Source organism: Lepidochelys kempii, chromosome 8 (assembly GCF_965140285.1).
Source record: "Lepidochelys kempii isolate rLepKem1 chromosome 8, rLepKem1.hap1, whole genome shotgun sequence".
Lineage (NCBI taxonomy): Eukaryota > Metazoa > Chordata > Testudines > Cheloniidae > Lepidochelys > Lepidochelys kempii.
Window position 1 is genome coordinate 50,611,945 of NC_136387.1, and position 26,725 is coordinate 50,638,669.

The 26,725-nt window shown below is 52.4% G+C and overlaps 1 protein-coding gene across 5 annotated transcripts in view; it reads right to left on the reverse strand.

Moving 5' to 3' along the window:
* Nucleotides 1–1,322: 1,322 nt before the first annotated feature.
* ASTN1 (astrotactin 1) overlaps nucleotides 1,323–26,725 on the reverse strand; it is a 188,593-nt gene continuing 163,190 nt past the window's right edge. For all 5 annotated transcript variants that reach the window (XM_073356476.2, XM_073356474.2, XM_073356475.2 and 2 more), the window contains 7 exons: nucleotides 14,658–14,926; nucleotides 13,859–13,992; nucleotides 12,955–13,106; nucleotides 11,117–11,252; nucleotides 9,161–9,261; nucleotides 6,553–6,736; nucleotides 1,323–2,618 (listed from right to left, as the gene is read on the reverse strand). In XM_073356476.2, the coding sequence (XP_073212577.2) occupies nucleotides 2,384–2,618; nucleotides 6,553–6,736; nucleotides 9,161–9,261; nucleotides 11,117–11,252; nucleotides 12,955–13,106; nucleotides 13,859–13,992; nucleotides 14,658–14,926 (1,211 nt within the window). In that variant the 3' untranslated portion in view covers nucleotides 1,323–2,383. The remainder of the gene's footprint in view (nucleotides 2,619–6,552; nucleotides 6,737–9,160; nucleotides 9,262–11,116; nucleotides 11,253–12,954; nucleotides 13,107–13,858; nucleotides 13,993–14,657; nucleotides 14,927–26,725) is intronic.

Genomic DNA, 26,725 nt, shown 5'->3' on the forward strand with positions numbered 1-26,725 from the left:
GACTTTTTTTTGCATGGAGCTGCTCGTTGGCTGCATTTAGTACCTAATTGTTACTCTTCCAGGTAATGGTCTAACTATGGTACTGGGTGCTCTTCTCAACTCACCAGTCTAAGTCAGCTCTCCTGAGGTCAAGTTTGTCCACACAACTGGCAATACGTTATAATGCTACTGTCATGCCAGAGGGAGTTTTATCTTGCATCTGCCTGTCTGAAAAAGGTGCAAAGAGCTGACATATCTAATGTGCAAAATTCTCCGGGCATGGTGGTTGCTGATATGCAAATACTGTTGGGTAACGCTGTTGGCTGTGGATAGAGCTCTTTAACTCCACACTAGATACAAAACAAACAGATTTGTGTCCTTGGCACTTAGTGGGCGAAAAGAAGGGTGGCAGGAAAGCATAATGTGTAGGTTCAGATGGCTTCTGCCAGCACTAAAATATTAAAAGGAGATTCTACTTTGAAAGCTGCTATAAATATTCTATCATGGGGCCCCCATGTTCATCTCACAGTTGTTCCAAATCAAAAGTTCTCAGCTGGCAAAGTCAAAGAATGTTTCTCTACCTGCCACCTCTGTAGCCTCACTCCGGGACTGGAGAGTCTTTCTCCCTCTCTGATAATAAAGATGCTGTCTGCCACTGAACTGGAACTGAACTAAGCCCCATCTGCCCTAGTGCTAATGGGAGTTTAAAACAGTGAGGTAGAGGTGAAGATCCTTGCTGCCATGGCGTGAATTCTTGTACAAACACAGGACTTATGTCAGTCCCCTCAGGGGTTTGCCCCTCGTGCCACAGGTGCCTTCTTTTCCTTTTCCCTGGGAGTGCTCCACCCCCGCTTTGCCCCGAGGCCACACCCCCACTCCACCCCTTACCCCAAGGCCCCACCTGCATGCTGCCTCTTCCTACCCCCCACCACTCCCCACCCTCACCCAAGCCCCTTCTCGAGCCGCCCCCCATCAGCTGTTGAGCAGGGGCAGGGAACAGCTGTGGCTGGTGGGTGCTGAACACCCACAGAGTCAGCACCTATGCCTCATGCTGCAGTAACCTCAACGAACTGTGGCAAGAAAGAGTAATCAAACAAGGTAAGATCAGCCTATTCTGGGGGTGTGCGTGGGAGGCGCTCTTAAAAGAGCCAGATTCATCCCAGGTGCTCTACTGACCTCACTTTTCAAATGCTTCACCTTTCATGAAAGAATAAGCCAAAGATCAGGTTTTTAGAAGGGATTTCCCAAGGGTTAGACTGCATCTCTTCAGTAGGTAGCTGTCTGCTCCTAGGTGTGTGTTCTTGGCTCCTCCCCGCCCCACCCCGCAATGCATTCCACACTCAGGGTGGAGTTTCACTTTCCGCTAAGTGGAGAGGGATCTGAAGATAAGGAGACCACCCCTGCTGCAAAGTGAAAACAATCCCACAGTTCCTCTCACCCTCCCTTCCCCACATCCTACTGGTCACACTGGGTGGCACCTTTGAAGCTGATACTGTGCCATGGGCCGAGGTTTGGTGCCAGGGTAAATGCTCCCCAAGCATCTACATTTTAGCCAGAGCTCTGCCCAAACTCATCACTGCTTAGCAGCTGTTATTGTGGCAAAAAAGGGCACAAATGCAGTCCAGGGAAAAGTACATTGCTACTGCCCTGTTAACCTCAGTGACCACCCCCACATGCCATTTGGGGCTGACTACAAACTGGAAGGACCTTGCAGGATCCCAGCACAGAGCCAAGATCAGGGACTCTAGAGAATGAGCAAGGAATGAAGGGGGCAGGGGGAGGGTGCGACAAGCCCTCCCTACCCTCAGATGGTTCGAAGATTATTGCTGCTGCAGTCCAGAGCTTGTCCTTTACAACCACAGCCATTTTTTTGTTATCAGATCTAATCTCAGAGCTGGATCCTTATGGGGAAGAGCAAAATTGGACGCTCATGCCCTCTTTCTGCTTTCCCAGACCTGATGTTATTTGAGAGGCTGGGTCTATTAATTCTAAAGAGGAGATTCCTCTCCCTGCCTGGCTTCTGTTGTTCTGATTTTTTTTCTCTTTGGAAACTGAGGTTCATGCTGCATGGGGAATGTGGGTGGGAGTCGTGGGCTGGAACCTTAAAAGTGTATATTTCATTCTGGAGTATGTGTTCACCTACCCAGTCCAAGGAACCTCTTGGTAAAATGAGCAAAAACAAACAAAAACTGGGTCTCACAAGACCTCCAACTAGAAAGGCTATTGGCTGTGTTGAAGAGTCTAATACCAGGTAAGTCCTGCAAAGAGCAATAGTTTCCCTCCCTGGTTTAAGTTTTGTCTTGGGAGATTTCAGTGACCTCCTGCAGATCCATTTATAAAACTCCCACAAATGCGCTTTTCTCCCACTTGCCTCTTAGGGGCCTGAGAGTGGTTCCTCAACCCCTCAGTTGTCTTTGTCTCCATAGTCATTATAGAGGACGCTTAGCGCTTGCTCTTCACATGTCTTCTTGAGGTCCCGGCTCAGCTCTGACCAGTTAAGTCCGTACGGCTTGATCTCGCTGTAGCGGCAGGCGAGATACCTGAGTGACGTGCGCTGGAGGCTGATCTTGGGCTCCTGAAGGAGGCTGTTGCACCAGTTGCTGAGGTCCCCAAGCTGGGAGAGAATGAGGCCGGCCTTCCTGCAGACGGGGGAGAGGAGAAGCCAGAGACATGGTGGGACAAGAGGTAAGATGGGGGTGGGAAAGGGAGAGAAAGTGTAAAAAGAGAGACACAAGGAAGGTTAAACAGACCACGAAAAGGCCCAGGAGAACGAGGATAACAGTCCCGTGGCAGATAAAATCACTTGGTCACCCTTAATCTCCATGCCACCTGAATGCAATGTCTCCCTGCCGAAGGGGGCAGCACGGACCAGCCTCAATGCTGAGGATGAAAAGCAAAGCTGGCACCAACCCCACACCCAGCCACCATGCTTCTGTCCCCATCTCAGCCCCCTAGTCACTCGCATCTTTTCTTTCTCTGAGGGTGGGGGCTAAACTCATGTAGGACTAGAGGCCCACCCTGCTCAAACGAGGGAGGGGCCCCAGAGCCCAGAAAACAACTGAGTCTGTAGGACAACACACGGTAAGCCGGGAGTGGAGATCAAAAGTTTAGTTCGAGGGCTCTGGATGGGGACAGTGAGCAGAGAACACAGGACAGCACCCACTGCACCACAAAGAAGTCCAAGGAGCTGCGGTCACCACCCAAAGGAGGAAAAGTGCAGCCAGAACCAAGGCAGGAGGCTGTGGAGGAACCAGAAGAGGAGCTGCAACCTGGTGCACTGCAGGTAGGTGTGCGCCAGGATCTCCCACTCGCCACGGAGAGGGCAGAGGTCAGTGAACCAGGACAGCCAGCCGTCTCCATTCCAGAGCTGCCAACTACTATCCCTGGCAGGCTAAGAGCAAGGTGGAATCAAGGCTGGCCCACCATGGTGCTCTCCCTTGCAAGGTGGCAGAATGTCCCACCACTCGCTCCTTGCAGGCTTCAGATTGTTGCTACTGACATGGGTGGTTTTGAGGCAGCATCCTTGAGGGGACAGGCCCAGACTAGCAAGGTGATGCCTCCTGGGAGGCGATGAGCACTTGGCTAGCAATGCAAGAGCTCAGCACTCCCCAGCAGGCTGAGCACCATACAGCATGAGGCCCGGAGTCACTCAGGCCCAGATCCAAAGCCTACTGAAGTTGAGAGACTCCCATTAACTTCAGTGGGCTTTCCAGGCACTAACACCCACTGTTGGTCTGCTGGGAGGCAACCTGTCCCTCCGTGCTGGCTCTTCTCTTGAGCAGGTGGTTGGCTAACTGCACTCTGCGCGCCTTCACAGGGCAGGAGGGAATGGCCACAGTTCTAGCCCCAAACCTCTTGCTTACAAACCAGCGTTGCCGAGAAGTGACACAAGCGCATTCTGACATAGCATACCCAGGAACAGCATAGCAGGATGGAAGGTGCCGACTCCTGACAGCTCACCCAAGAGTCCAATTGGCCTGGGTTTGTATCCAGGACACCCAAGAAGTACCAGAGAGAAGTCAAATGAACACTCTGTTGGCTAAATGACATCATCTGCAAATGATTTCTCCTGTCCCCACCAGCCTGCATGCTTCACCAAGAGGTCCGGCTTCTGAGCTCTGTCACCACCAGAGACCTCGGCAGCTGCCTCAGCATTCCTTTCCAACAGCACGAGCTGCAAACACTTCATCAGAAATTGTGTCATTTCAAGTCAAATGCTCAAACATTTCCAAGGGATGACGTTAAGCTGCCTGCATTGTCGCCCTCTCCTCTTTGAAATTCAAACCAACCAAAAGGTTCAGTGGATTCAGTGCTGATCACTGCCAGCCTTGGAGACTGAACTTCCCCCATATACTGTGCACCACACCGTGCCGGTTTACCTCCCCCATGACCGAAAGGGTCGACAGGGGAGTTCCCCTCTCCACGTTGCAGTCAGCCCTTGGTCCCTCTGCTGAGAGTGCCCAGGGAGAGGATAATCAGGACCAGTTCTGGTACTGGCTCTGTGACGAGGTCACCTGTCTGGGGTTAGTTGAGTTCCCAGCAATCAGCTGCCCTCACAGAAGCCACCACTGGAGGGGAACAATGTTTGATCTCTACCTCCTGGTGCTCAGTTTCAAGACTGAAAGAAGACAGAGGAAGAGCAGCATGAAACCTGCAAGGGTCAGTATGTGTATGTAAAATACCAGCCCTCCCCAAGCAGGGCCCACGCCCAGAGATGGCAACGTACCTACCTCTTGGAACGCCCACTTCTACAAGAACCTGGACCTTGAAAAGAAGCCGCAGCCCCCGCCCAGAACACCTAACCACTCAGCCTCCCCACCCCCTTCCCAGGCCTTGGGAACCCCATGCCACACTTTTAAATGTCTTGGGGTGGCCCTTAGTAGCTATCTTCCCCCCATACAGCTTTGGGGGAGCTGCCAGGTGGGGGGGATGTCTTTGAATCTTTTCTAGTGTCGCCAGAATGGCTCAGACCCCACACACTTGGCAAGCACAGAAAGGAAGCAGCCCCAATGATCATCCGGGGTAAGGAAGACTTAATAGTCTTTTTAGCATTGGGGAGTTAAGGTGGCCTTGGAGGTTCCCTAGCAACCGTACACAAGAGGAGACACCCACTAATATTTGCATGCAACCATAGGGATGACTGTGTGCTGCCTGCCCCTGCCAAGTCGCACAGCTTTTGCAGCAGGACGGAGACCCTTTCCCAGCTTCTTGGTGCTGTGTCTGTCTGCGGGCTCTGGGCCATTCTGTCCTGACCAGGAGATGTGCTGAAGATACAGGAGGCAGAGGCCCTCCCTGGGAATCTGCTGGAGAGCCACACAAGGACAGGGAGGGACCACTCAGTGCCCCCTGGCAACTGGGGATGAGGGGATGAGAAAAGCTTCCCAGGCCTGGGGGAGGCAGTGGGCCAAGCCGATACCCCCTGAAGCCTGGCAGATGCAAGCCCCAGTCCCACTTGAAGGTAAGATGTGGGGGAGGGTGGAGCTGGAGCTCGGGGTGAGGGAGAAGGTGGCTGTGTGAGCGCTGTGGTTCCCAGGCCCACCTGCATCTCCTAGACCAGGGCTGGTGGTTGTGGGTTTGTATGGGATTTAAAGCCACCCTGATTTTGGTTGGGTTCTGAGCACTAGTTCACCCATTCCACGGTTGTGCCTGAAGGTGAAAAGCTCTTAGTCCCATGGCCTCCTGTCTGAGCTATCCCCTTCCCCTGCTTCAAGCTGCCTGCAGATGCAGGCTGGGAAATCACCCTGCCAAAGCATATGCGGGAAGACACTGAGCCAGCTTCAGCCCGGGGCTATACAGTCTTCTGCTGCTCTCACCCAGCATGCAGGACGCCTCAACAGGTGAACGGTTGCCATGGGACAAGGTGTCCACAAGCAGATTCACAGATGGCCAGTGAAAGGGTGAGGGCTGGGTAGTAAGGGGATGCGTTGTGAATACTTGGAGCTACAATTCAGAGTACCCAGGTGGGGGCACAGAGAAAGGAGATTAAGGGTCTATGGAAACAGCCTTGCATTCACCCTGACCCCAGGGTTCTGGTCTCTGAGCTCTAGCTGGCGTTCGTCGTGGGATAGAAGGGGTCCGGTCCATCCCTGCACTGTCCCCTTTCTCGGAGAATCATTCACCCAAATGTAATCTCCTGAACTCAGTAGACTCAAGGATTGGACTCTATGGTGCCTAAAAGTCCCTCTTCTCATGGGTTTTTTATTAATCTTCCTTCTTCTCCAGTCTCAGGAAGTCACATCAACAAGGGTCGAGTTGGCGAGGGAGGGCTGGGATAGTGGACCTCACCCTCTGTTTCTTTATCTTTTACAACCACATCCTATCCAGCCCAAGACCCAGTCTGAAGCTGTCCTTCCTGGGAAGTTGTGGCAGCACAGATGCCATGTGCCCGAGTCCTCCCTGGGGCACAGCAGCAGTGCAGTTTGTAACTGCAGTAAGGCCTGGATCTCATTTTTGGCCTATATGTGCCACAGTAATACAATCTGCCATATCTAACCTTTCTAATGGTAGCTAAGTCTCAGGGGTGTGTTGGTCAGGCAGAGCTGCTATGCTAGCAGGCATGGCTATTAGGCTTACCTGGGTCCTAATTCATCTTCACACCGCCAAGTGAACTCCCCGAAGTTCTCATAGTGCTGGTTGTAGTGGAAGAGGACCCGGTGCAGGCTGGGCGAGCCCAGGTCCAGCAGAGTGTTGTAGGCTGTCTGCTGCTCCTTGCCGCTGGTGTAGCCATTGAAGAGATTGTAGATCTTGTCTGCTATTTCTGGGTAGGATGACAGAGAGGGCTGTAAGTGCGTTTGTCAGAGAGAAAGGAGATGTAGCCTCAAACCAGGTCAGATATCAAGTAAAGAGCCCTGGGGCAAAATTCTGGAGTCCAGAGCAAACTCTTACTGACTTCAATAAGGCCAGGATTTCCCCCCAGGTGTCCTGGAATTTACTCTGTCACCAGGACATATTCTAAAAGGAGGGACAGTGGAATACACAGGATTTCCCAGACTGGTCCCTCTAGTCCAGTGGCATGCCTCTGACAGTGGCCAATACCAGCTGCAGTAGAGGAAGGTGCAAGGAACCCTACAACAGGCAGTTATGAGATAACCTGCGCCCAGGTGAAAATGCCTCCTAACCCCCATCACTCAGGCTGGCTTATGCCCTGAAACAGGAGGGTTTCTATTCCTGTCAAAACTCATGGACTCTGTATTTTTCTGTACTAGCCATAGACATGTCCAACCTTTTGGGGACTTTTCTAACACTTCACCATCTGCCAGAACAACCAATGGGAAGGCAAGTTTCCATCCACTCACCCTCCCACTGGCCTCATTCCTAACCTGGAGGGACTCCAGCCACAGTTCCTGCAATTGTTCACACCCTGGTCTTTCTAGTGCAGGGGTGGGCAAACTACAGCCCGTGGGCCGGATCCAGCGCATAAGGGGTTTGGATCCGGTCTGCGAGATTGCCCCCCATGGTGCCGCAGGCCCCGCAGCGCTCTAAGAAACGGCCGGCACCACATCCCTGGGGGCAGAGAGCTCCATGCATTCCCCTTGCCTCCAGGCACCACCCCCCGCAGCTCCCATTGGCTGGGAATGGGGAACCGCGGCCAATGGGAGCTTCGGGGGAGGTACCTGGAGGCGTGGCAAGGGCAGCACACAGAGCCTTGTGCCCCACCTCCCCCAGGAGCCACGCAAGGACATGGTTTTGGCTGCTTCCCGGAGGGGCGTGGCATGGGACCAGGGATGCAGGGAGCCTGCCCTGGCCCCAGTAAGCGCCGCTACCACCCTGGAGCCGCTTTAGGTAAGTGGCGCCGGGCCAGAGCCCGAACTCCTACACCCCACCCCGCAATTCCCTGCCTGCACCTTGCACCCCTCCTGCACCCCAGCTCCCTGCCCTGAGCCCCCTGCTGCACCCCGCACCCCCGTGCACCCCAACCTCCTGCTCTGAGCTCCCTGCCACACCCTTCCTGCACCCCAACCCCCTTCCCTGAGCCCCCTCATACACCCCGCACCCCTCCTCTGCACCAATCCCTTGCCCCGAGCCCATTCCTGAACACCACACCCCCTCCCACACCCCACACTTCCTCCCACACCCCAACCCCCTGCCCTGGCCCTGCATACAATTTCCCCACCCAGATGTGGCCCTCGGCCCAAAAAGTTTGCCCACCCCCGCTCTAGTGAATCAGGCTTCCAATTACTGCTGGCTCTGGTGCTCAGTTTTTGGGAGAGAGACCACGCTCTGAGAACCGCAAATGGAAGATGCTGTCTATCGGGACAGCAAATTATTGCTGTAATAATGGGAACAGGACCAAGATCTGATCCCTGGGAGAGGCCACCTAACTGACAGCCATCATGTGGGAACCACTTGATAACTGCTGAATGGGATCTTAACTAGTTTATTCAGAAGAGTAGGGCTGTCACCCCATCACCAGTCACCCCAACCCACACTCAGAACAATGCTTCCTATTACCTCCCACCCAAGTGGAATGAGATGTTACTTTTAAACGAACACACTCATTCCACCTGCACAATCTAGTTGTATTGACCTGATTCCCACTGCCTCTAACAAGGTTCTGTTCCAGTATAATCAACAGAGAAACAGCCATGCATCCTCTGGCAATAATTCCATCAAGAGCCTCCAAAGTCCCCTTAACCCTTGAGATCCGACGCATGGAGCCCCAAGATGGTGCTTCGTTCTCGTCACGCTTTATTGCCATTATTTATTAATGCAGTGCTGTAGGTAGGTATGGACAAAGATGACGACAAAGGCCCACAAGCTCAGAGATGTTTAGGTGCCTAGTTCCCATTGAGGATCTGGGCCAAAGTTCCTACCCCAAGGGTCTTGCAGCCTGAACCAGACAGATAACTAGGGATGGGCTGGATCTGGGAAGCTTCGCCCCAGATCCAAACACCACCAGTGTTTATGATAGTGTTCAGTTCTGGAGATTCATGTGTGCCTGTTACAGAGATGCCAAAAGCAACTGGGGTCTGGATTCCACCCAATTTCAGGGCCGTTCACGCTTAAGGTTTGGCTTGGGCGTATCTCTTCAACTAGCCCAACAAAAAAAGAATGGGGGTTTACCTGCTCTGTGTTCTGCTTAACCATGCTCTGACAATCCACTGCAGTGAAGTCCAGCATGCCAGACAAAGGCTTTGCCGGGGAGAAGGCAGCACCCCACCTTAAACACCCCCATGGTTACCTTGAGCCTTCACGTCATCTACCACTGGGCAGGGGGTCTTGACCGTCACATCACTTGACCTGGAGCGTCTCCCTGTGTTATCAACTCCCCAAAGCGTGAACCTGGGGGAGAGGGGAGATGTTATCACAGCACAGAGACAGCAGACAGACTGGGGAATCCAGAGCTCACACACACAGGTGCACACGGCAGACCCCCATCAGGAGGAACGTATGCAACTAACTGCCTAGGAGATATGGGGCTGTCCTACCATGCATGTCACTTCGCTCTGCTTGACACAGGTGCCCCAAACTGGCCTGCACTGCTTTTCCGTGCAGACCCAGTGGGAGGTGAGAACTCAATACAAGAGGCTTGGCATCCCCTTTACAGCACAGTGACCTCAGCCTAGTGCAGGCAGCTCTCTGCTGGGGCTGGCACTTGGGGCACTGACAGCCCTGCCAATTTACAAGAGCCCTGGCGCATGATGCGGAGCAGAGCCCTGGCCAGCAGCAGGGAAGAGCCAGCTAACAGATGAAGAGCCTGCTGTCTCCATCCTGATGCTATCTGAGGTGCTCACTGTGCGTAAACTCCACCCTGGGCCCAGCCTTGGAGAAGGTGATAAGGAAGGAACAGAACAGCAGCCGCCTTGGTGCGACCGCATCATGAGCCTCCTCCACTGCAGCCAGGGCAGCACGCCCACCTGCCCCTCCGGCTCTGGGAGTGGAGCTGTAGGTAAGTCAGGCATCAGTTCAGGCGGCCAGTGAGAGTCATACTGTAGGCCTGGCAGAAGGTGAGGCTGGACAAGACCACCAAGCAGGTGTGAGAAGGGCGGAAGTTCAGGATCTTTCCAGCACCGCCACACATGCTCGGTGTGGCTGCTGCTGGGCTTCCCATCTCTGAATCCACGGAGCACAGCGTTGCCATCAGCAGCTGGGTCACGACTGCAAATGGGAAATAACCCTCCGGGGCAGGTGAGGGGGATACCCACATGCTGCTGTGCCCAGATTCCCCCCCCTCCCCCACACACACTGACATCCCCGGGGGTTAAAAAAATGAGGGGGATGCACCATTCGCAGCCTGTGTAGGCCCAGCTCCTGGTGTACACCAGGGGCTCCTTGCCGCTCACAACCTCTCTGTGGGCCACCCTCCACCCCAATCTATTTCAGAGACTCCCTCAACCATGGGGCTCTGGGTGCCCCTCATTACCTCCTCCCAAACCAGGGTTCCCCATTCTTCCTCTGACCATGCTAGCTGTTCTGTATGCCCCACATCCTTAATCACTCCAATCTCCCCCACCCCCCGTGTGCCAGGGGCTTTGTCTGCCCCTTCCCCTATGCGAGGGGCTGTGTTCTCTCTTCTCCCGCATGCCCTCCTTCCACCATTATTCCTTCTGTCTAGGAGAGCAATCATTCAGGGTATAAGCATGTTAAATCCTAGTGGGAGGTAAGCACAGATGAGGTGGGGTATCATTAGGCTGGAGACATTAACAGGTGCCATCAAACAGGTCTTTGGTCTTCAGACAACTGCAGAGGTGCATGAAGCTGTGGCTGTGCTGAACAGCTGATGGGGCTCCATCCGTTTGTCCCCATTTTGGTTTCCCCATTTTCCCAAAAATCAATAGAGTTCTGGCCCTTGAGCTCTCAAACATTTCCTGGTTTTGATCAAATGCGGCATTCAAGAGTTATCGTGTCACCGACGATAACTCTTGAATGCAAGCTTAGCCAACAAGCTTGGCAAGCTTGACGATGGCAAACTTAGCCAACAAGGTGGTGGTGATGATTTAATATTTGTGCATAGTTCCAGAAGCACATCCAGCATGAAACAATTTGGGGGGTGGTGCTTGCCATGCAAGGGGATGGAGAATGAACGCTCCCTTTCTCCATGCTCCCCCCCCCCAAAAAAAGATGAGGAGTAGCCAATCAGAAGTGGCAGTGCTTCTCACAAGGTTGGGCGTAGCCAATTAGAGGCAGCGTCACTCACGTGTAGGTGGTGTCAGGCTCCAGGCAGCGAATGACCAAGGAGATGGTGGTGGACAGCTTGTCGGGTACTTGTGCCGGCATCGCGCAGGGGGATTTGGCTCCGGAGATGATGTCATCCACCAAACTCAGCACAGTCTCTAGGGAAAGAGGGGAAAAAGGAGATTTTAGGCAATTATCTTCCCATGCCCCAGAACCTGAGCAGGGGACGATGGGTGAGGAGAGGCTACAATGGGTCACAAGACCGACCAAGCGAGCCCAGTACCTAGTGATGGATCAGAAATTTCCTGGAGGGTCAGGAGCAATGAGGAAAGGACCTTGTAACAGGGCTATTCGTGATTTGGACTGGTGCATTGTGTACTGCCTCCGGTGTGACATTAGCCAGTTGGGAGCTATGGAAGGGGAGAAAATGCACTGGTGGGAAGGGTAGGAAAAATGTTTATGTTGCTCTTTTGTCCTGCCTTGACCCCGAGCTGCAGCACATGATCAAGGCTCTTAGGCTGGTGACCTCTCTGCTAGGGGGCAAGTGGAAGTTCTATGGAGCTTTTTCAGGTAAGGAAAAGCCTTAGTGTCCCTGTTGCAGACAGAGAAATACAAATAGCCTCACAATCACTGAGTCTCCAGCGTAAGAAGTGAGGATGGAGACTGGTGTGATTGTGAATGAAGGTTACCTGCCTATAACCGGATGCGTGGTGGTCCCTGTCTGTATTCCACACGTGGGTGGGGATGCATGCCTTGCACCCGAGGCTGGAAATGCTAACAAGCGGTGTCCGTTGGCCCGCACAGTTCTCCTCGTCCCCCAGACCGAGGGAATAAGAGGCAATGCAGGTTCCTTTTCTTACCACGAATCCAGTAGGATCGGAAGCAGAGAGGAAGGAGGGCAGGCAGTGGAATACAGACAGGGACCACACATTTCAAAGAACCTCCAGTTACAGCTAAGTAATCTCCACTTCTTCTTCGAACGCTGATCCCTATGTGAATCCCACGTGTGGGCGGTGGGCAAGTGTAATCTGTCAGGAGGGTGCACGGATGCTGGCAAGACAGGTGTGTTGAAGCACTGCAGTTCCCACGGCTGCATCCGCAGCAGAGGCCCGAACTGGTGTGTTCTGTTTTGGGAATGTCCGACTGGAACTCCAGTCTGCCGCTCTGCATGTGTCCAGTAATGGTACTTCCTGCAAGGAGGCTGTAGAGGCAGCGTGTGCTCTGGTGGAGTGATATGTGCGAACTGGGGTAGCACACTACGGTGCACCAAGGAATCCATTTAGAGATTCCCCGAGAGGAGATAGCTCATCCTAGTGACATTTGTACTATGGCAACTAATAACCTAGGTGATTTTCTGATCGATTAGGTTCTCTGCAGGTAGAATGCTAAGGCACATCTGAGGTCAAGGGAATGAAGTCTCCTCTCCTCAGCAGAGGCACAGGGTTTCAGGATGAAAACAGATACGGGGAATTCAGAAGTAAACTTGGGGAGGAATTTAGGGTGCAGGCTTTCAGACCAAGAAGAGACAGATTTTGGAATGCCGCCAGTAAGTGAAAACAGACAGTTATGACCCCAATCCAGCCAAGTATTTAAGCGTGGGCTTAAAGTTAAGCCAGGGCTTCAGTACTTTGCTGGATTGGGGCCCACCCCTCCTCACTGAAAGCGCTCTGCTCTTGATTTCAGCCTTTGCTAACAAGCCAATGCTGCAAAAGGCAGAGCTGTGATGAGGGTATTCCTCATCCATCCGGAAATTAACTCTACCGGCTGCTGGTGCCACCCCACCCCCAGAGCAAAGGAGGAGCCCGAGCAAAGCCCAGTTCGGGCTGCTGGAGGAACAGCACCTTCTGTCACTGCCCTCACCGGTCTCCACTTTGGAATGATCCATCCGGTCGGTGATCTTCTCCTGACGGATGAGGTAATCAACGATCTGCACTCCGATTGGTGGCTCTGAGTGCTCCCATTCCATCACCACCAAGGTGCTGCTGGGCTCGTGCACGGTGGAGAGCTGCAGCCTGAGGAAGAGGGAAAACCAGGGTGGGTCAGGCCCTGTGAATAGGCAGCTCCTGCCCGCTCTAATGGCGCCATTCTTTTCTTCCCAACCCTCTTCAGTGTGGGGCTGGCTCCACCTGTTGCTCCCTCTGAGCTACTGGAGACTCACTGTCCTCTGCAGCCACATGTCACAGGCTGGGTTATGCCCTGTGCCTCCCAGGAGGCAGGGCTGTGAAGACATGATCTGTAGGGTAGGGGGCAAAGGTGACTGGTGACAGCCTTGCATGGCTGCCTGCAGCCCAGATTAGCCAGTGTACAGAGCACAAAGCCAGCTGCTTCCCCTCCTCATCCAGCCCATCTTGCGCCTAAGTTGCTCCCGCACTGGGGTCCCGTCCCCCCCAAATATTAGCTTAATGTAGGAAAACTGCAGCACCAGTCAAGCCCGGTGTAGTTTTCCTTTGTGCAGACATCCCGCTGATTTCTGAGACCGTCCAGCCCTGCCTGAGGAAGGCAGCTGTTTTTAAGCGAGTGCTGCTGAAACCTTTCTGCCATACTCAACTCCCCCGCCATGCCAGGAGGTCACCCGTCGGGGTCAGGGATCAAGACCTTCCACAGGGTGGAGCGGGGGAAGCTCGAGCTGCTGCTGCCACCCCAACTTCCAGCTTCATGCTGGTTCTGGGCCTCTGGCTCCGGCACCTTGCACCAGCACCAAAGTTCCCTTCAAGAGAAATAATCTCTGCGAAGGAGAGGCAAAATCAGCGTGGGAGAGACGTACACTGGGTGTGGGAGGGGCGCGCAGGCCGGGAGCCCGTCGGCACCAAAAGCACTCGAGTCGCACCGGCACCAGTCTTCGATGACATCCCCACTCCCGGAACACCACAGGGTGCTCATGGTGGCCTCCTGCAACAGCTGAGATAGAGAAGGAGGGTTAAGGTGCGGCAAGCATGAATGCTCATCACCCGCTGTGCCACTGGGTGAACCCTCATCATCCGCTGTGCCACTGGCATCTGAAAACCTGTAACTTTCTGTGCATGCCTCTCCTCACACAGCCCTGAGCGCACTGCCACAGCTGGGAGCTTGGAGACCTCCTAGCGAAGAGGGGACACAGAGAGACTTCAAAGAGGGTGGGGGCCGTTCACGGGGCGGGGCAGATGTGTTCAGTGTTCACCCATCTGCAACTGGTTTCAAGTGGCAATTGCTGAGCCAGGCCTGGGTCTGTTTACTCCCGCGCATGCTGAATGGTGGCTGGTGCTCTGACCTGATAAGCTAGATGGCAGCGTGCCAAGTGCCTGGTCACTATGGTGACCTCACCCAGCCCTGCAAAGGGAGATGCCTGTCTCTGGGACGCTCTCTGGCTATTCCTCACCACATGCGCCACGTGGCAAACACCAGGCTGGCTCAGGAAGAAGAGGTGGAAAGGCCAGTGGGCAAGTGGCTGTACTGCCAGCCGGCCACACCACGTGAGGGCTGGCTGTCATTGCAGGCCCGCCAAAGCCATTCACTGCTAATAACCTCAGCTCAGCCAATCACCAGCCTGCCATATTCTACCCCTCTCTCAGCAACCGGCTCCTCACCCTCTGGGTTTGGTTGTGGGTGACCAGCTCATAGATGGGCGCTGCTTTGGTGACCTCCAGCAGAATTGGCTCGGCCGGCACATCTGGGCTCGAAGTCACATGGCAGAGCGGGCATGAGGAAGGGCAGCGGCCTCTGCTCTGGCACTCCATGCGGACCCCAGCTGCCATCCGCTTGGTGCCTGACTCGGACAGGCTGGCGACATATTCGGGGAAGGTGAGAACTTTGGGGTCCCGCTCTCGCTCCTCAGACTCATCAGAGGGGGAATTGCCTGTGAAATGAGAGAAAGAGGGGGGAGCGGAAATCAGGCCAACCCATAATGCCCTCACCTGTTCTCCCTCTACAGCCCCTGGCTCTTCCAGTACCATAGATGGCCACACTTCACTTGGTAGTCAGGAAATACTGACCAGTACCGGGTTTACAATGGCGCCATGGTGCTGGACCCAGGCTCCAAAGGGGCCCCAGCCAGCTCGCCCTGCTCTGCTTGGGCCGCAGCTGGGGTTGAGAGAGCTGGAGCCCCGGGCTGCCTGGATGGGGCTGCTAACCGCCCCCAGCTCCGCACTACCAGGGGATGACCCTCCCTGAGCTCCCCATGTCGTGGCCAGGGGCTGGGGCTGGCCAGAGGCAGATTTACAGTAAAGCGCAGATACCTTGGCATGGGGCCCCGCAGCTGCGGGGGCAGAAGCTTGGTCCTGCCGGCTCCAGGGGCTCTTGCTGCAAGGCAGGCTCCGCCCGCACCCACTGGCAGCCAAGCTTCTCTCTCTCCCGCCTCCTCCCCTGAGCATGTCTTGTTCCTGCCCCTCCCCCCGCCGCTGAACAGCTGTTTGCAGGCGCTCCTGGAGGGAGGGGGATGAGCAGGGATGCAGCGAGCTCAGGGGAGGAGGTGGAGGCGGGGCCTTGGGGAAGGGGGTGGAATTGGGTCAGGGCGGAGCAAAGGCGGGGCCCCTGCACTCCCCCTACACATACCCCCCCCCAAGCTCCCTGCCATGAGCCACTCAGGGCAGGGGGCTGGGAGCACCCCGACCCCTAGCCCCCTGCCCTGACTCCTGCAACCCCTACATACCCAGCCCCCCGCACCTCATGCCCTGACTCCTGCACCCCCCCACCCTCACCTTGAGTGCCAAACGGGAGTCCTGCACCCCTTGCACCAAACAGGAGCTGCCTCAAGTAAGAGCTCCACACCCCAACCTCCTGCCCCAACCCCCAGCCTGCTCCTGCACCCCGACTCCCTTCCAGACCCTGCACCCCCAGCCCTGAACCCCCTCCCACACCCTAAGTCCTGGCCAGACCCCGCACCCCAACTTTTTACATTTTTTTTTATAAAGCGCTCTTATCCAAAGTGCTTTACTGTAGTTAGCTAATGGTACAAACAATATTTGGAAAGATCATTAAGTGTCCGCTGAGACTCTCAGCGATTTTCAAGGGGTCTGTGGAAAAGTAAGTTAGAATACAAGAACAATCAAGGTATCTCACTTTATTTTCCATTTACTTGCTATTACTTATAGGATGAAGATGCAGAAAAGAAGAATGAAAAATGGGGGTGGGGAGAGAAGATGAGAGAATGTTCTTTTTCTTGGCTGGGTCCCAAGGAGGGGCCCCAAAAATGAAGCTGAGCACAGGTCCCCACTAACTCTAAATCCGCCACTGGGGCTGACCCCTCCCCCACAGCTCCCCACGACGCAGCCAGGGGCTGACCCCCCCCCCCCCCCCGAGCTCCTCATGCTGGTGTCAGGACAGGGGCTGACCCCTCCCTCGCCCCAGCTCCCCACACCACTGCCAGGGGCTGGCCCCTAACTCCCGCCCCAAGCTCTATTCTACCTGCAGCTGGAGCTGACCCCCCAAGCCTGGCTGTCTGACACCTCACCTTGGCCCCCCCCCACGTTCTGCCCTGTCCTGCTAGGGGGGCGCACCGGACTTTTTTGGTAAACTGGCCGTTTGTTCATTTGCTCTTGTCAACTGATCAACTGCCAACTAAATGCCCTTTTTTGTCAAAAGTGTCAGGATGGCCAGGACAGAGCTTAAAAAGGGAACTGTCCTGGCCAAATGGGGACGTATGGTCATCGTATCTCCAGGCAAGTGGGTCCTGAGGGAGTCTGTCCAGGGCGGGACCAGACCCTGACCTGGCTAATCACGCCATTCCCGAGAGGCTGGAGTGATTCCCCAGCCTGGCACTGGACCGGTCCTGGCCGCACTGCCAGCTCAGCCTGGCAGACGTCATCACATTCCAGCAGGGCCGGTGAGTGTGGCCAGGGTGTGAGGGAGTGGGTCTCTGGAGGTGTGTATGGGGCTGTTGGCCAGTGGGGAGTCTCTTGGGGGGCAGTGGGGGAGGTCTGTGTGTTGGGATGCTGAGCAGTGGGGGGGTCTGAGTGGGGTTCTGTGTAGTTGTGGTGGTGGGCTGTGGGGAAGTGCATTGGGAAGTAGTGGTGAGGCTGTGTGTGGGGGTGCTGGGCAGGAGTGGGGGGGCACAGTATGGGCCCACCCCCAAGGGGAAGCGGCACACTGGCAGCACAGGGCTGGGCGGGCCAGTGTGCATCTGGCAACTGCCAGTTAGTATACAGTGCCCTTGCACTGGGCTGGATGGCCCCACCATCCTATGCCCCGCTGCCCCTGGCTGGCCACAGATACTGACTGGTGATTAGAGCAGGGGACCTGGCATCATGACCTCAGAGTTCCTTTCCCTGCACTGTCACTGGCAAGTGACCTAAAGGTCTCTGTGCTTCCATTTCCTCACATCCTGGCCTCTGGCTTGGGGTTTGCTTCCCTGGCTGCTCTCTGCTCACAGGCAGAGCCTGAGTCCCCAGGCTATCTGCAAGTGGACTGAATTCCATCTGCAGTGATTAAAATCTCCACTGGTGGGAGCCTTTCTCCTGGGGTGAGGCGGGGGGCATAGTGAGAGTTAAAGTTTATTCTGGCTTCCATTTGGACCTACTTTCACATCCCAAGACCTTCCTTAAAAATCCTCCTTTTGGGATGAAACGTTCCATGCTTGATCTCAAGCCCAGGAGTAATTTTTGTTAGGTTTGAGGGAAATCCTTTTAGCCCTCTGTGGGTAAGAATGGAGTGAAAAGAATAGATTTTTTTCAACTTAAAACATTAACACTTTTTTTGAGGGGGAGAGCACTATTAATTCAAAGCAAGCATTTAATCAGTTCTCATTCCACCCACTAGAGGGCAGTGTAGCACAGAGTCTCCACATCATGCATTTCACTTTAGGCTTTTATGTAAGACAACTAGGAAGACTTGATCCAAAGCCCACTGAATTTAAAGAAAGGGAACTTAGGATCACGACCCCTCCTTTGGAAATTCTGGCATGAACCTCTCTGTACCTCAGTTCCCCCATCTGTAACATGGGGGATAATGACACTGACCAACCTTTGTAAAGCCCTTTGGAATCTAGGAGTAGAACACACCACAAACCATTATTATTAATTGGCTTGGCAGGATTCATAGTTTCAAAGATGCTACAGCCAGAGGGGACCACTGTGATCCTACAGGAGGTCAGAGTAGATAACAGACTTCCCAGAATTAATTCATGTTTGAACCAGAGCATGTCTTTTTTTGGAGGGGGAGCGTGTGTGTGTGGGGGGGGGGAATCCAACCTTGATTAACAGATTTCCAGTGATGGAAAAATCCACCACAATCCTTGCTAAGCTGTTCTAGTGGCTAATGACCCTCATTGTAAAAAAATGGGCACCAACTTTTCAGCATGAATTCTTCCAGCCTGAACTTCCAGCCACTGGATCTCATTATACCTTTGCCTTCTAGCCTGGAGAGCCCATAGTCAAATTTTTTTTATTTTTATCTATTTCAGTTTTTCACAGTTGCACAAAATTATGAGTTTTAAGCATTTTTTTCTATTTGTATTAGTTTAAATGTTCACAGTTGCAAGCAATTATGGGGGGATGTTAAATAATAGTTATTTAATGACAGATGTTGCGATTCAAAAAGTTAAACCTTTACAACTGTTAAAAACACAAACTGTCAACATCAAATGTCAAAATATGCCAAGTAACTATCTTTCAATCAAACTCTAGTAAGTAGTTACTTTGCCTATCCGTAACGGTCGATCATCATTGATGGAGATGTTCTTTCATCGGTTTGTGTTTATACGGTGAAATCAACATTTACTGAAAAAAATCTAATTGTGCCAAGCCTAATTATTCACTATTTAATAAAAACAGGACTTGCATAAAATGTTAATAGCCAAAAAGGAGCACTGTAATAGTTATAAAAACCATCTTGTTTTCCTCCCCAAAAGCCTCTCTCCTTGTTCTCTCTCAGAAATCTACCTGTGACACTTGTTGGAAAGGTGGATAAAAATCACTTATTAAAAATAAATAAATATATAAATATCTGATTTTTTTAACTTTAAATCATTTTTTAAATTTAAAATCTGATTTTATTATTTAAATAAAATCAGCTTTTGACAGCAGTAGCCTCTTCTGCAGCTGAAGAGAGAATATTTTCTTCATTTCTACTTATTCAGTTGGTTCAGTTCAATGACTAATTCAGTCAAAGTTGAGAAACTGACTGGCATTTGAAAAATCAGTAAAGTTTGTTTTCTATATCCAATCAATAGCTAAAAACAAAGTACAAGAGGATGAGATCTACTAATTCTAAAATCTTGCAGACCAGTTTCTTCTCAATCATTAGTCCAGTCATGATCTAAAGCAGAAGGGAAAGAGGGAGGGTAGTGGAATACAGACAGGGACCACACAGCTTGAAGAATGTCCAGTTACAGGTAAGTAACTTTCTTCTTTGCGAGCTGGTACCGATGTGTACTCCAAATGTGGGTGACTGGTAAGCAGTCGTCATCGGGGGTGCAAGGATGCAGGCGATATAGATTACTGTAATACTGCCATTCCCAAGGCTGCATCTTCAGAAGAGGCTTGGACTAAAGTGTCATGCTTCATGAAGGGATGGATGCAACTCCAAGCTGGCACCTTACAAATGTACACCAGGCAGCCACCAAAGGTTTGGGAAACAGATGAGGACGGTGTCAATGATGGCTTGCAACTCTTGAACGTCCTGTCAAAAGTGACCTTTAGCTGGTGGATGAGGTTGGGTGGCTGACGTTGAGGTGGATGGAGCTTCATACCTCTTTGCAACATCTGATAATTACGTGGTGGTTCATATGGTCACTGGTGGTAGAAAGGCTGTAGAAAAGGCATTGTATATACACCTGTTTATGATGTTCCTCCCTTGGGGGCATAGTATAAATGCCTATGGAGTGGAGGGTTGTCCTGGAGTCATAACTAGTGCAAATACTTGACTGTCTTTTCAATAAAGCAATTAGCTGGATCAAAGGGCAAATCCTCCATGTTGTTCTGAACCTCGACCCCTGAAGAGAGAAGCCATGATTCATGCCACAATAATACTGTGGTTGCTCTAGATGTGGTATCGGCCATGTCAACCACAGCGTGGAATCAAGTTATTGCCATGAGTATACCCTCGTCAACAAAGGTTTGGGAATTGGGCCCTTTCCTCCTGAAGAAGTTTATCTTTAAACTCCAAGAATATGAAGTAGTTCATAAAATTATACTTGGCTAACAGGGCCTGGAAGTTAATGATTCTAAACTGGAAGCTGGTAGATGTGACTGCCTTCCTCCCCAGAAGATCAAGGTGTTTAGTGCCCTTGTTTGTGTAACCCTTCTGCCCGTCAGAGTTGGCAGCAACAAGGGCCGGGTTCAATATCTAGGGGTTCCATTCCAACAACACAATGCAAACCGGCTCGAGCCCCCACCCAGTGACCTGGGACAAATATATACCACCCCCGCTGGGCGCCTCCAAGAGGCAATACTTCCCCTCTCGCAAGCACATAGTCTGAGTGTAGCAAAAGTCTTTTAATAAGAGAGAGAGAAACAATGTGGCATTATGTTGGGGAAACACCACCAACCGGATTCATAACACAACCCATGAGCAAAAACAACCCCACCCCAGGCAAATTGGGGCATGCCCTTTTCCCTTTGGTTCTTGAGTCCAGCAACCCCAAAAGTCCAATGCCCCAAAAGTCTCTGTCCCTGGTCAGGGCAGCCCCAGAGTTCGAAAGTTTATCGGCGGAGCTTTACCTCCCAACCTGGGTGGAAATGGGACGGGGGTAAGAGGCACCTTACATGATCTGAAGCTGACCGCCCCATAGCTCCATAGCGGCGCTCCGCTCCGCCAGCCGCCCCACAAAACTCCTTCGCGCAGCTGCACTCCGCTCCACCAGCCGCCCCACGAACTCCTTTGCTCAGCTGCGCTCCGCTCCGCCAGCCGCCCCACGAACTCCTTCACTCAGCTCCACGGCCCACAAGCAGCTCCTGCCATCCACACACTGCTCCGTGTCGAACTGCTTCACCAGCCGTCCCGCAAACTGCTCCACAATATATCTTCAGGCTCCCCCACTACTTAACACAACACTCAGCGATTTCAGCTCTTAGGTGAATTCAGCTTATAGTAGGGGAGCCCCAGTGCTGGTGCACTGTCAGCCCAAAGTGAGCTCAGCAGCCTATAACTAGACTTCTAATGAAATCAAAATTAGCTCTGATATTCCACAGTGGAGAGAGGAGGAAGTGCAATCAGCATGTAAGGCCCTCACCAAGGGGCCCATGCCACCAAGTATTAATACTTGTCCCCAGCCTCTCTCCATTCACACAGTTTTGGAACCCATGACCCTTGCCTAGCGAGTGCTACTTAGATGATGGTGAATCCCTCCATCGTAACAAAAGGCCACGTACAGTTCCAAGCACAGTTCCCATAATCAGGGTAATAACAATTTATTCTTCCTGCCCCAATAACAGAGACACTGGGGATCCCACAGCAGCCAAAGTGACCATTTGGGCAGCTATGGTCTCATTCTAGGCGTGGTGGGTGTGCCTATGCAAATGAGATCGGCCCCTGAAGTTCTTTTCCACAACTTGCCACACCTCACCACCAGATGTCAGGGTGGAGCTCATCCTGACACTGCTTACATCCTCCCCCCAGCCGAGACTTTGTCGTCCCGACAAATCACACTCCCTTTATACCAACTCATTGGTTTCCTCCAAAGGGCCTCAGGAAGCCCACTTTAGCTTCCACAAGCCTGTGTGCTAAATGTATTGGCTCCTCACTAGTCACCCCAGGTGCATCATAAGTTAACCGTTTCACTGGTCTTATCACCCTGTCTCGTCTATTGAGAATCTCTGTTGCCGAAGTAAGGGGAACATCCTCTTGAGTGACGGATGGAGAGGCTTCCCTGGAGGGTCCCTCGGCTACTGGCGTAGGCCCCTGCACTCCTAGTTCTAACGCTGGAGGGTCCAAGGTGCCCAGGACATCCTCTACCTGTCTGTCCCCATTGTCCAATAACCTGTGTGTGTCATCACAGGGGGGTCTCATCAGCAGCACCGGGGTATCAGAAAGGGGCCTAAATAGTTCCGCCATTGGGTTTAGGGCGGAAGAGGGAAAACTCTCGTTTGGTTCAGCTGATCGAGACTGAAATCTTGTCTCCATCCCAGGATACACCAGGGTTGTGTCTTCCTCCTCAGACTCACTCTCAGATGTGCAGAATAGGGGTAAGTTAGCTGCAGGGGGCCCACTGTCTGTGTTGGATGGCGGCTTTGGTCTAGCACCTCTGTTCTGCCCGGCGGCCCTGCCGTGGCCCATCTCACAAGGGGTGCTTACCAATTCCCCCACAGGGAGCAAAAGGTTTCTATGCACCGTCTTTATTTGCCCTGGACCGTCTTCAGGTTTGATCTTGTAGACCGGCAGATCTCCCAGCTTTTCCATCACCAGGTAAGGTATTGCCTTCCATCTGTCAGCTATCTTGTGTTTGCCAGCAATACCCAAATTTCGCAGCAGGACTCTGTCCCCCGGCTGGAGCTCCTGCGAACGCACTCTAGCATCATATCGATGTTTGTTGCGGTCTGCGTTCTTCCGAGCCGCAGCGGTAGCTAAGCGATAAGCATCCCGCAGCTTTTCTCTTAGTCGGGATACATATTGTTGATGAGTTTCATAGCTATCTCCATCCTCTGATACACCAAAGCACAAGTCTATGGGTAATCTTGGTTCTCGCCCAAACATCAAGAGATATGGGGTGACTCCTGTAGCATCGTTCTTTGTGGCATTGTAGGCATGCACCAGAAATGCGACATGCTGGCTCCAGGTTGCCTTCTGCTCTGGTCGCAAAGTTCCCAACATATCTAATAGGGTTCGATTGAACCTCTCTGGCTGAGGATCACCTTGGGGGTGATAAGGCGTTGTCCTAGACTTTTTAATTCCTGCTATCTTCAGCACCTCCTTCAGAAGGTGACTCTCAAAATCCCGCCCCTGATCAGAGTGTATCCGAGCCGGGAATCCATAGACTGAGAAATATTTGTCCCACAATACTCGAGCAACGGTGGTGGCCCTCTGATCACGTGTGGGATATGCTTGTGCATACCGTGTAAAATGGTCAGTCACTACTAGAATGTTTCCAACATTCCTCTTGTCTACCTCTACAGACAAGAAATCAATGCATACCAACTCCAAAGGTTTGTTGCTGGTGATGTTCTTGAGATATGCAGCCCTCGTGGGCAGAGTTTTCCTTTGAACACATCGAGCGCAAGTCTCACATTTCCTGCGAACATCTTCAGCCATTCGGGGCCAATAGAACCTACTACGAATAAGTTCCAGGGTCCTCTCCATCCCTAAATGCCCAAAGTCATCATGCAGGGCCCTCATGGCCAGGGCTCTGTACTTTTTTGGCAGTACTAGTTGTGCTCGTTGTTTTTGTAAAGGGTCAGTGGTCATTCGGTGTAGCACTCCCTGAATCAGTTTTAGTTTGGTCCATTCTCTCAATAGTAGTTTACCCTCCGGGTTAGGTGGGACAACCGCAGTTGGGCTTCGCCCCTCCCTTTTGGCAAGTAGTGTATCACGAATGTCAATATCTTGCCGCTGGGCTTCTTGCCAGTCAGCCGCATTGAGCATGGGCAAAGGAGATTGGTCTAATGCAATATAGTTCACCGAAGCAGAAGGCATGCATTCAGGGGGCAGGCCCAAAGCTTCTGCAACACATCCCTGAAAGTCTTCACGGGCCTCTGGCTCTCGGCGACTCACACTGCAAATAGCTCTCACTCCATCTGTGGGTATCACAGCAACTTCTGGAGCCTGCGGACGCCTGGACAATGCATCTGCATCTACATTGCTTCTCCCTGATCGGTACTGAATGCTGAACTCATAGCTAGCCAAGGCGGCCACCCATCTCTGCCCTGTAGCATCCAGCTTAGCACTTGTTAACACATAAGTCAGTGGATTGTTGTCTGTCCACACCTGGAACTGAGCACCATACAAGTAGTCTCGAAATTTCTCAGTGATGGCCAATTTCAAGGCCAAAAACTCCAGCTTGTGGGTGGGATAGCGAGTTTCACTATCAGACAATCCTCGGCTGGCAAAGGCTACAGGTTTACATTTGCCTTCCACTTCCTGGTACAGGACTGCTCCCAGACCCTCCAAACTGGCATCAGTATGCAGGATAAATGGTTTGCTTGGGTCAGCAAAAACTAGGACTGGAGCATGAGTTAGGCAAGTAATGATTTCTCGAAAAGCCCTTTCACATCTCTCATCCCACCGTGGCCCAAATGGTGCAAAGGGGCCATTGTGTCTCTGCACAGGAGGCTTTGGGGACCTCCCCTTATTCTTGGACTTAGATTTGTTCTTGCTGGACTGATGTCCCCTGGTAAGATCATTCAGAGGCTTTACAATCGTAGCATAGTTTTTCACAAATCTGCGGTAGTAGCCACTAAATCCAAGGAAGGTCTTGAGTTCTCTGTAGTTACTTGGACGTGGCCATGTAGTGAGTGCTTCTATTTTATCAGGATCAGTACTCACACCTTCTTGGGACACAATGTGACCCACATACTTCACTGAGGTTCTGCAGAACTGGCATTTGTCAATTGAAAGCTTCAGACCATAATCCTCCAACCTATCAAGCACTTTAAGAAGTCTTTCTTCATGCTCCTCTAAGGTTCTTCCAAACACAATCAGGTCATCCAAATAAACTAACACTTGCAGTAAATTCATGTCTCCCACAACTTTCTCCATGAGACGTTGAAAGGTGGCAGGTGCTCCAGAAATCCCTTGGGGCATGCGTTCGAACTGATAAAACCCTAATGGGCAGATGAAGGCTGTCTTCTCCTTATCTTCTTCTCCCAGAGGGATCTGGTAGTATCCACTTCGAAGATCCAACACAGAGAACCACTGGCTTCCCAGCAAACAGTCTAAGGCGTCTTGCACTCGAGGCATAGTGTACTGGTCGACCACCGTACGGCTGTTTAGGGTGCGGTAGTCAATACACATCCGGATTTTCCCATTCTTTTTGCGGACTACCACAATGGGTGAGGCGTATGGGCTGCGGGACTCTGTAATGATGCCATTCGCAGCCAGCTCCTGAAGATGATGTCGCACATCTTCCATCTCAGAGAGAGCAATCTTCCTAGATCTCTCCCTGAAAGGTCGAGAGTCATGTAGTCTGATATTGTGCTCTACTCCTTTTGCACATCCCACATCCCACTCATGCAGTGAGAACACCTTGGATCTTTCACAAAGTTTCTTCCTCAGGCGATCTTTCCCGTCCTCGGACACTGGTGAATCTCCAAAGTCAAACTTTGCTGGGTCTATTGCCGGAACTGGAGTTTCATACTGGGGTTTTACAATCGACTCAGGCTCAAAGAGGTCTGCTATCTTTTGTCCTTGCTTCACAAAAATATCACGACTCGTTTCATTAGCAATCAGTATAGTCACCCTTTCCTGGGCTTCAGCAGGTAGGGTTATGACTCCACTGGGGACCAGCACTCCTTCAGGGAGCTCTCCTCCCATCGGCTGCTCTATCATTGCTAACGTCCCTTTACTGCCTTTCAGACAGGTACTCATGACAAGCACTTCTTGCTCCGTCCTTGCAGGCACTACTAAGGGGGTTGTGCCCGCGTACTTCAGTGCCCCAAGCGGTAGCTCAGATGTGTCCCTTTTAGCGCTCTCAATTTTCCTATAGGCTTCAGCACAAAGCGTATGGATCATCAGGGTATTCAGGTACTGGTCCCCAGCCCGCCTTCTGCAGTAATCCGCGAGTACCTTGAAGAGACTGGAGTTGGTCCCTATCAGCACAGACACATCAGAAGTCCCTTTAGGGTCAGGGCATATTAAGGCAGCTGTGTCTACCTCTTCTCTTACCCCAGCAACCTCCTCTGGGAATTCCAGGTGCACTATGACATACCCTTGATAGGGGTATTCATCCATGCTGAGGCCACATAGGCCAAGGCCAGTCAGTGGCTGTATAGGCAGGTGCCTAAGCATCTGTTGGTAGAATGACTGAAATATAATAGTCACTTGAGATCCAGTGTCAAGCACTGCTTTACACTCCACCCCTTCGATCCTCACCATGACCTCTGCTCGAGGCCCTATCAGTCCTGCAGGGATCCCAGCTGGACAGTCTTTTCTGGGGGAATCTTCAAATCCTGCAGACCTGGGGGGTCCCCGTCCCCAGACCTTCTGGCAGCTACCGGATCTCTCCCAACTGATCCTCAGCTTTCCATACACTAAGGAGGGGTTTTCTTCATTACGGCACTTGGCAGCACTGTGTCCATCCTGACCACATCGGTAGCAGAAGAATTGACCTTTCCCCCTTCGCCTGGGGGGGATGGTGGCTCTAAGTGCGGGCTTCTCAATCGCCACAGTTTGAGGCTTCTTATTCCTAGAAGTCTTAACTCGGTCAACGGTACTTTGCAGCTCAGCTATCCGTTCCGTCAGGACCTGCATTTGTTGGGCAAGTTCCTCTCTGGTGCTCACCATCAGTACACTGGCCATTTGCAGTGGTGTTGTGCTGGCTGGCTCTGATGTTTGGGCTTCCCAAAACTCACTGGCAGCCTGCCTTTCTTCCTCCTCTCGGACCTCTTTTATCAGCTGGGAGTAACTTGGGGGATGTTCCCGTCGTTCTCTTAGCCGGAGATGAAGTAGAATCGGGTTCTGATACTGAGTTCCTCTTACAATTTGAGCCAGTCTGGTCTGATCCATCTGCTCAGCAGTCACTGCTCCCCTCATGACAGCTCTCTGAAGCAGTCTCTCCAGTCTCTGTATGTAG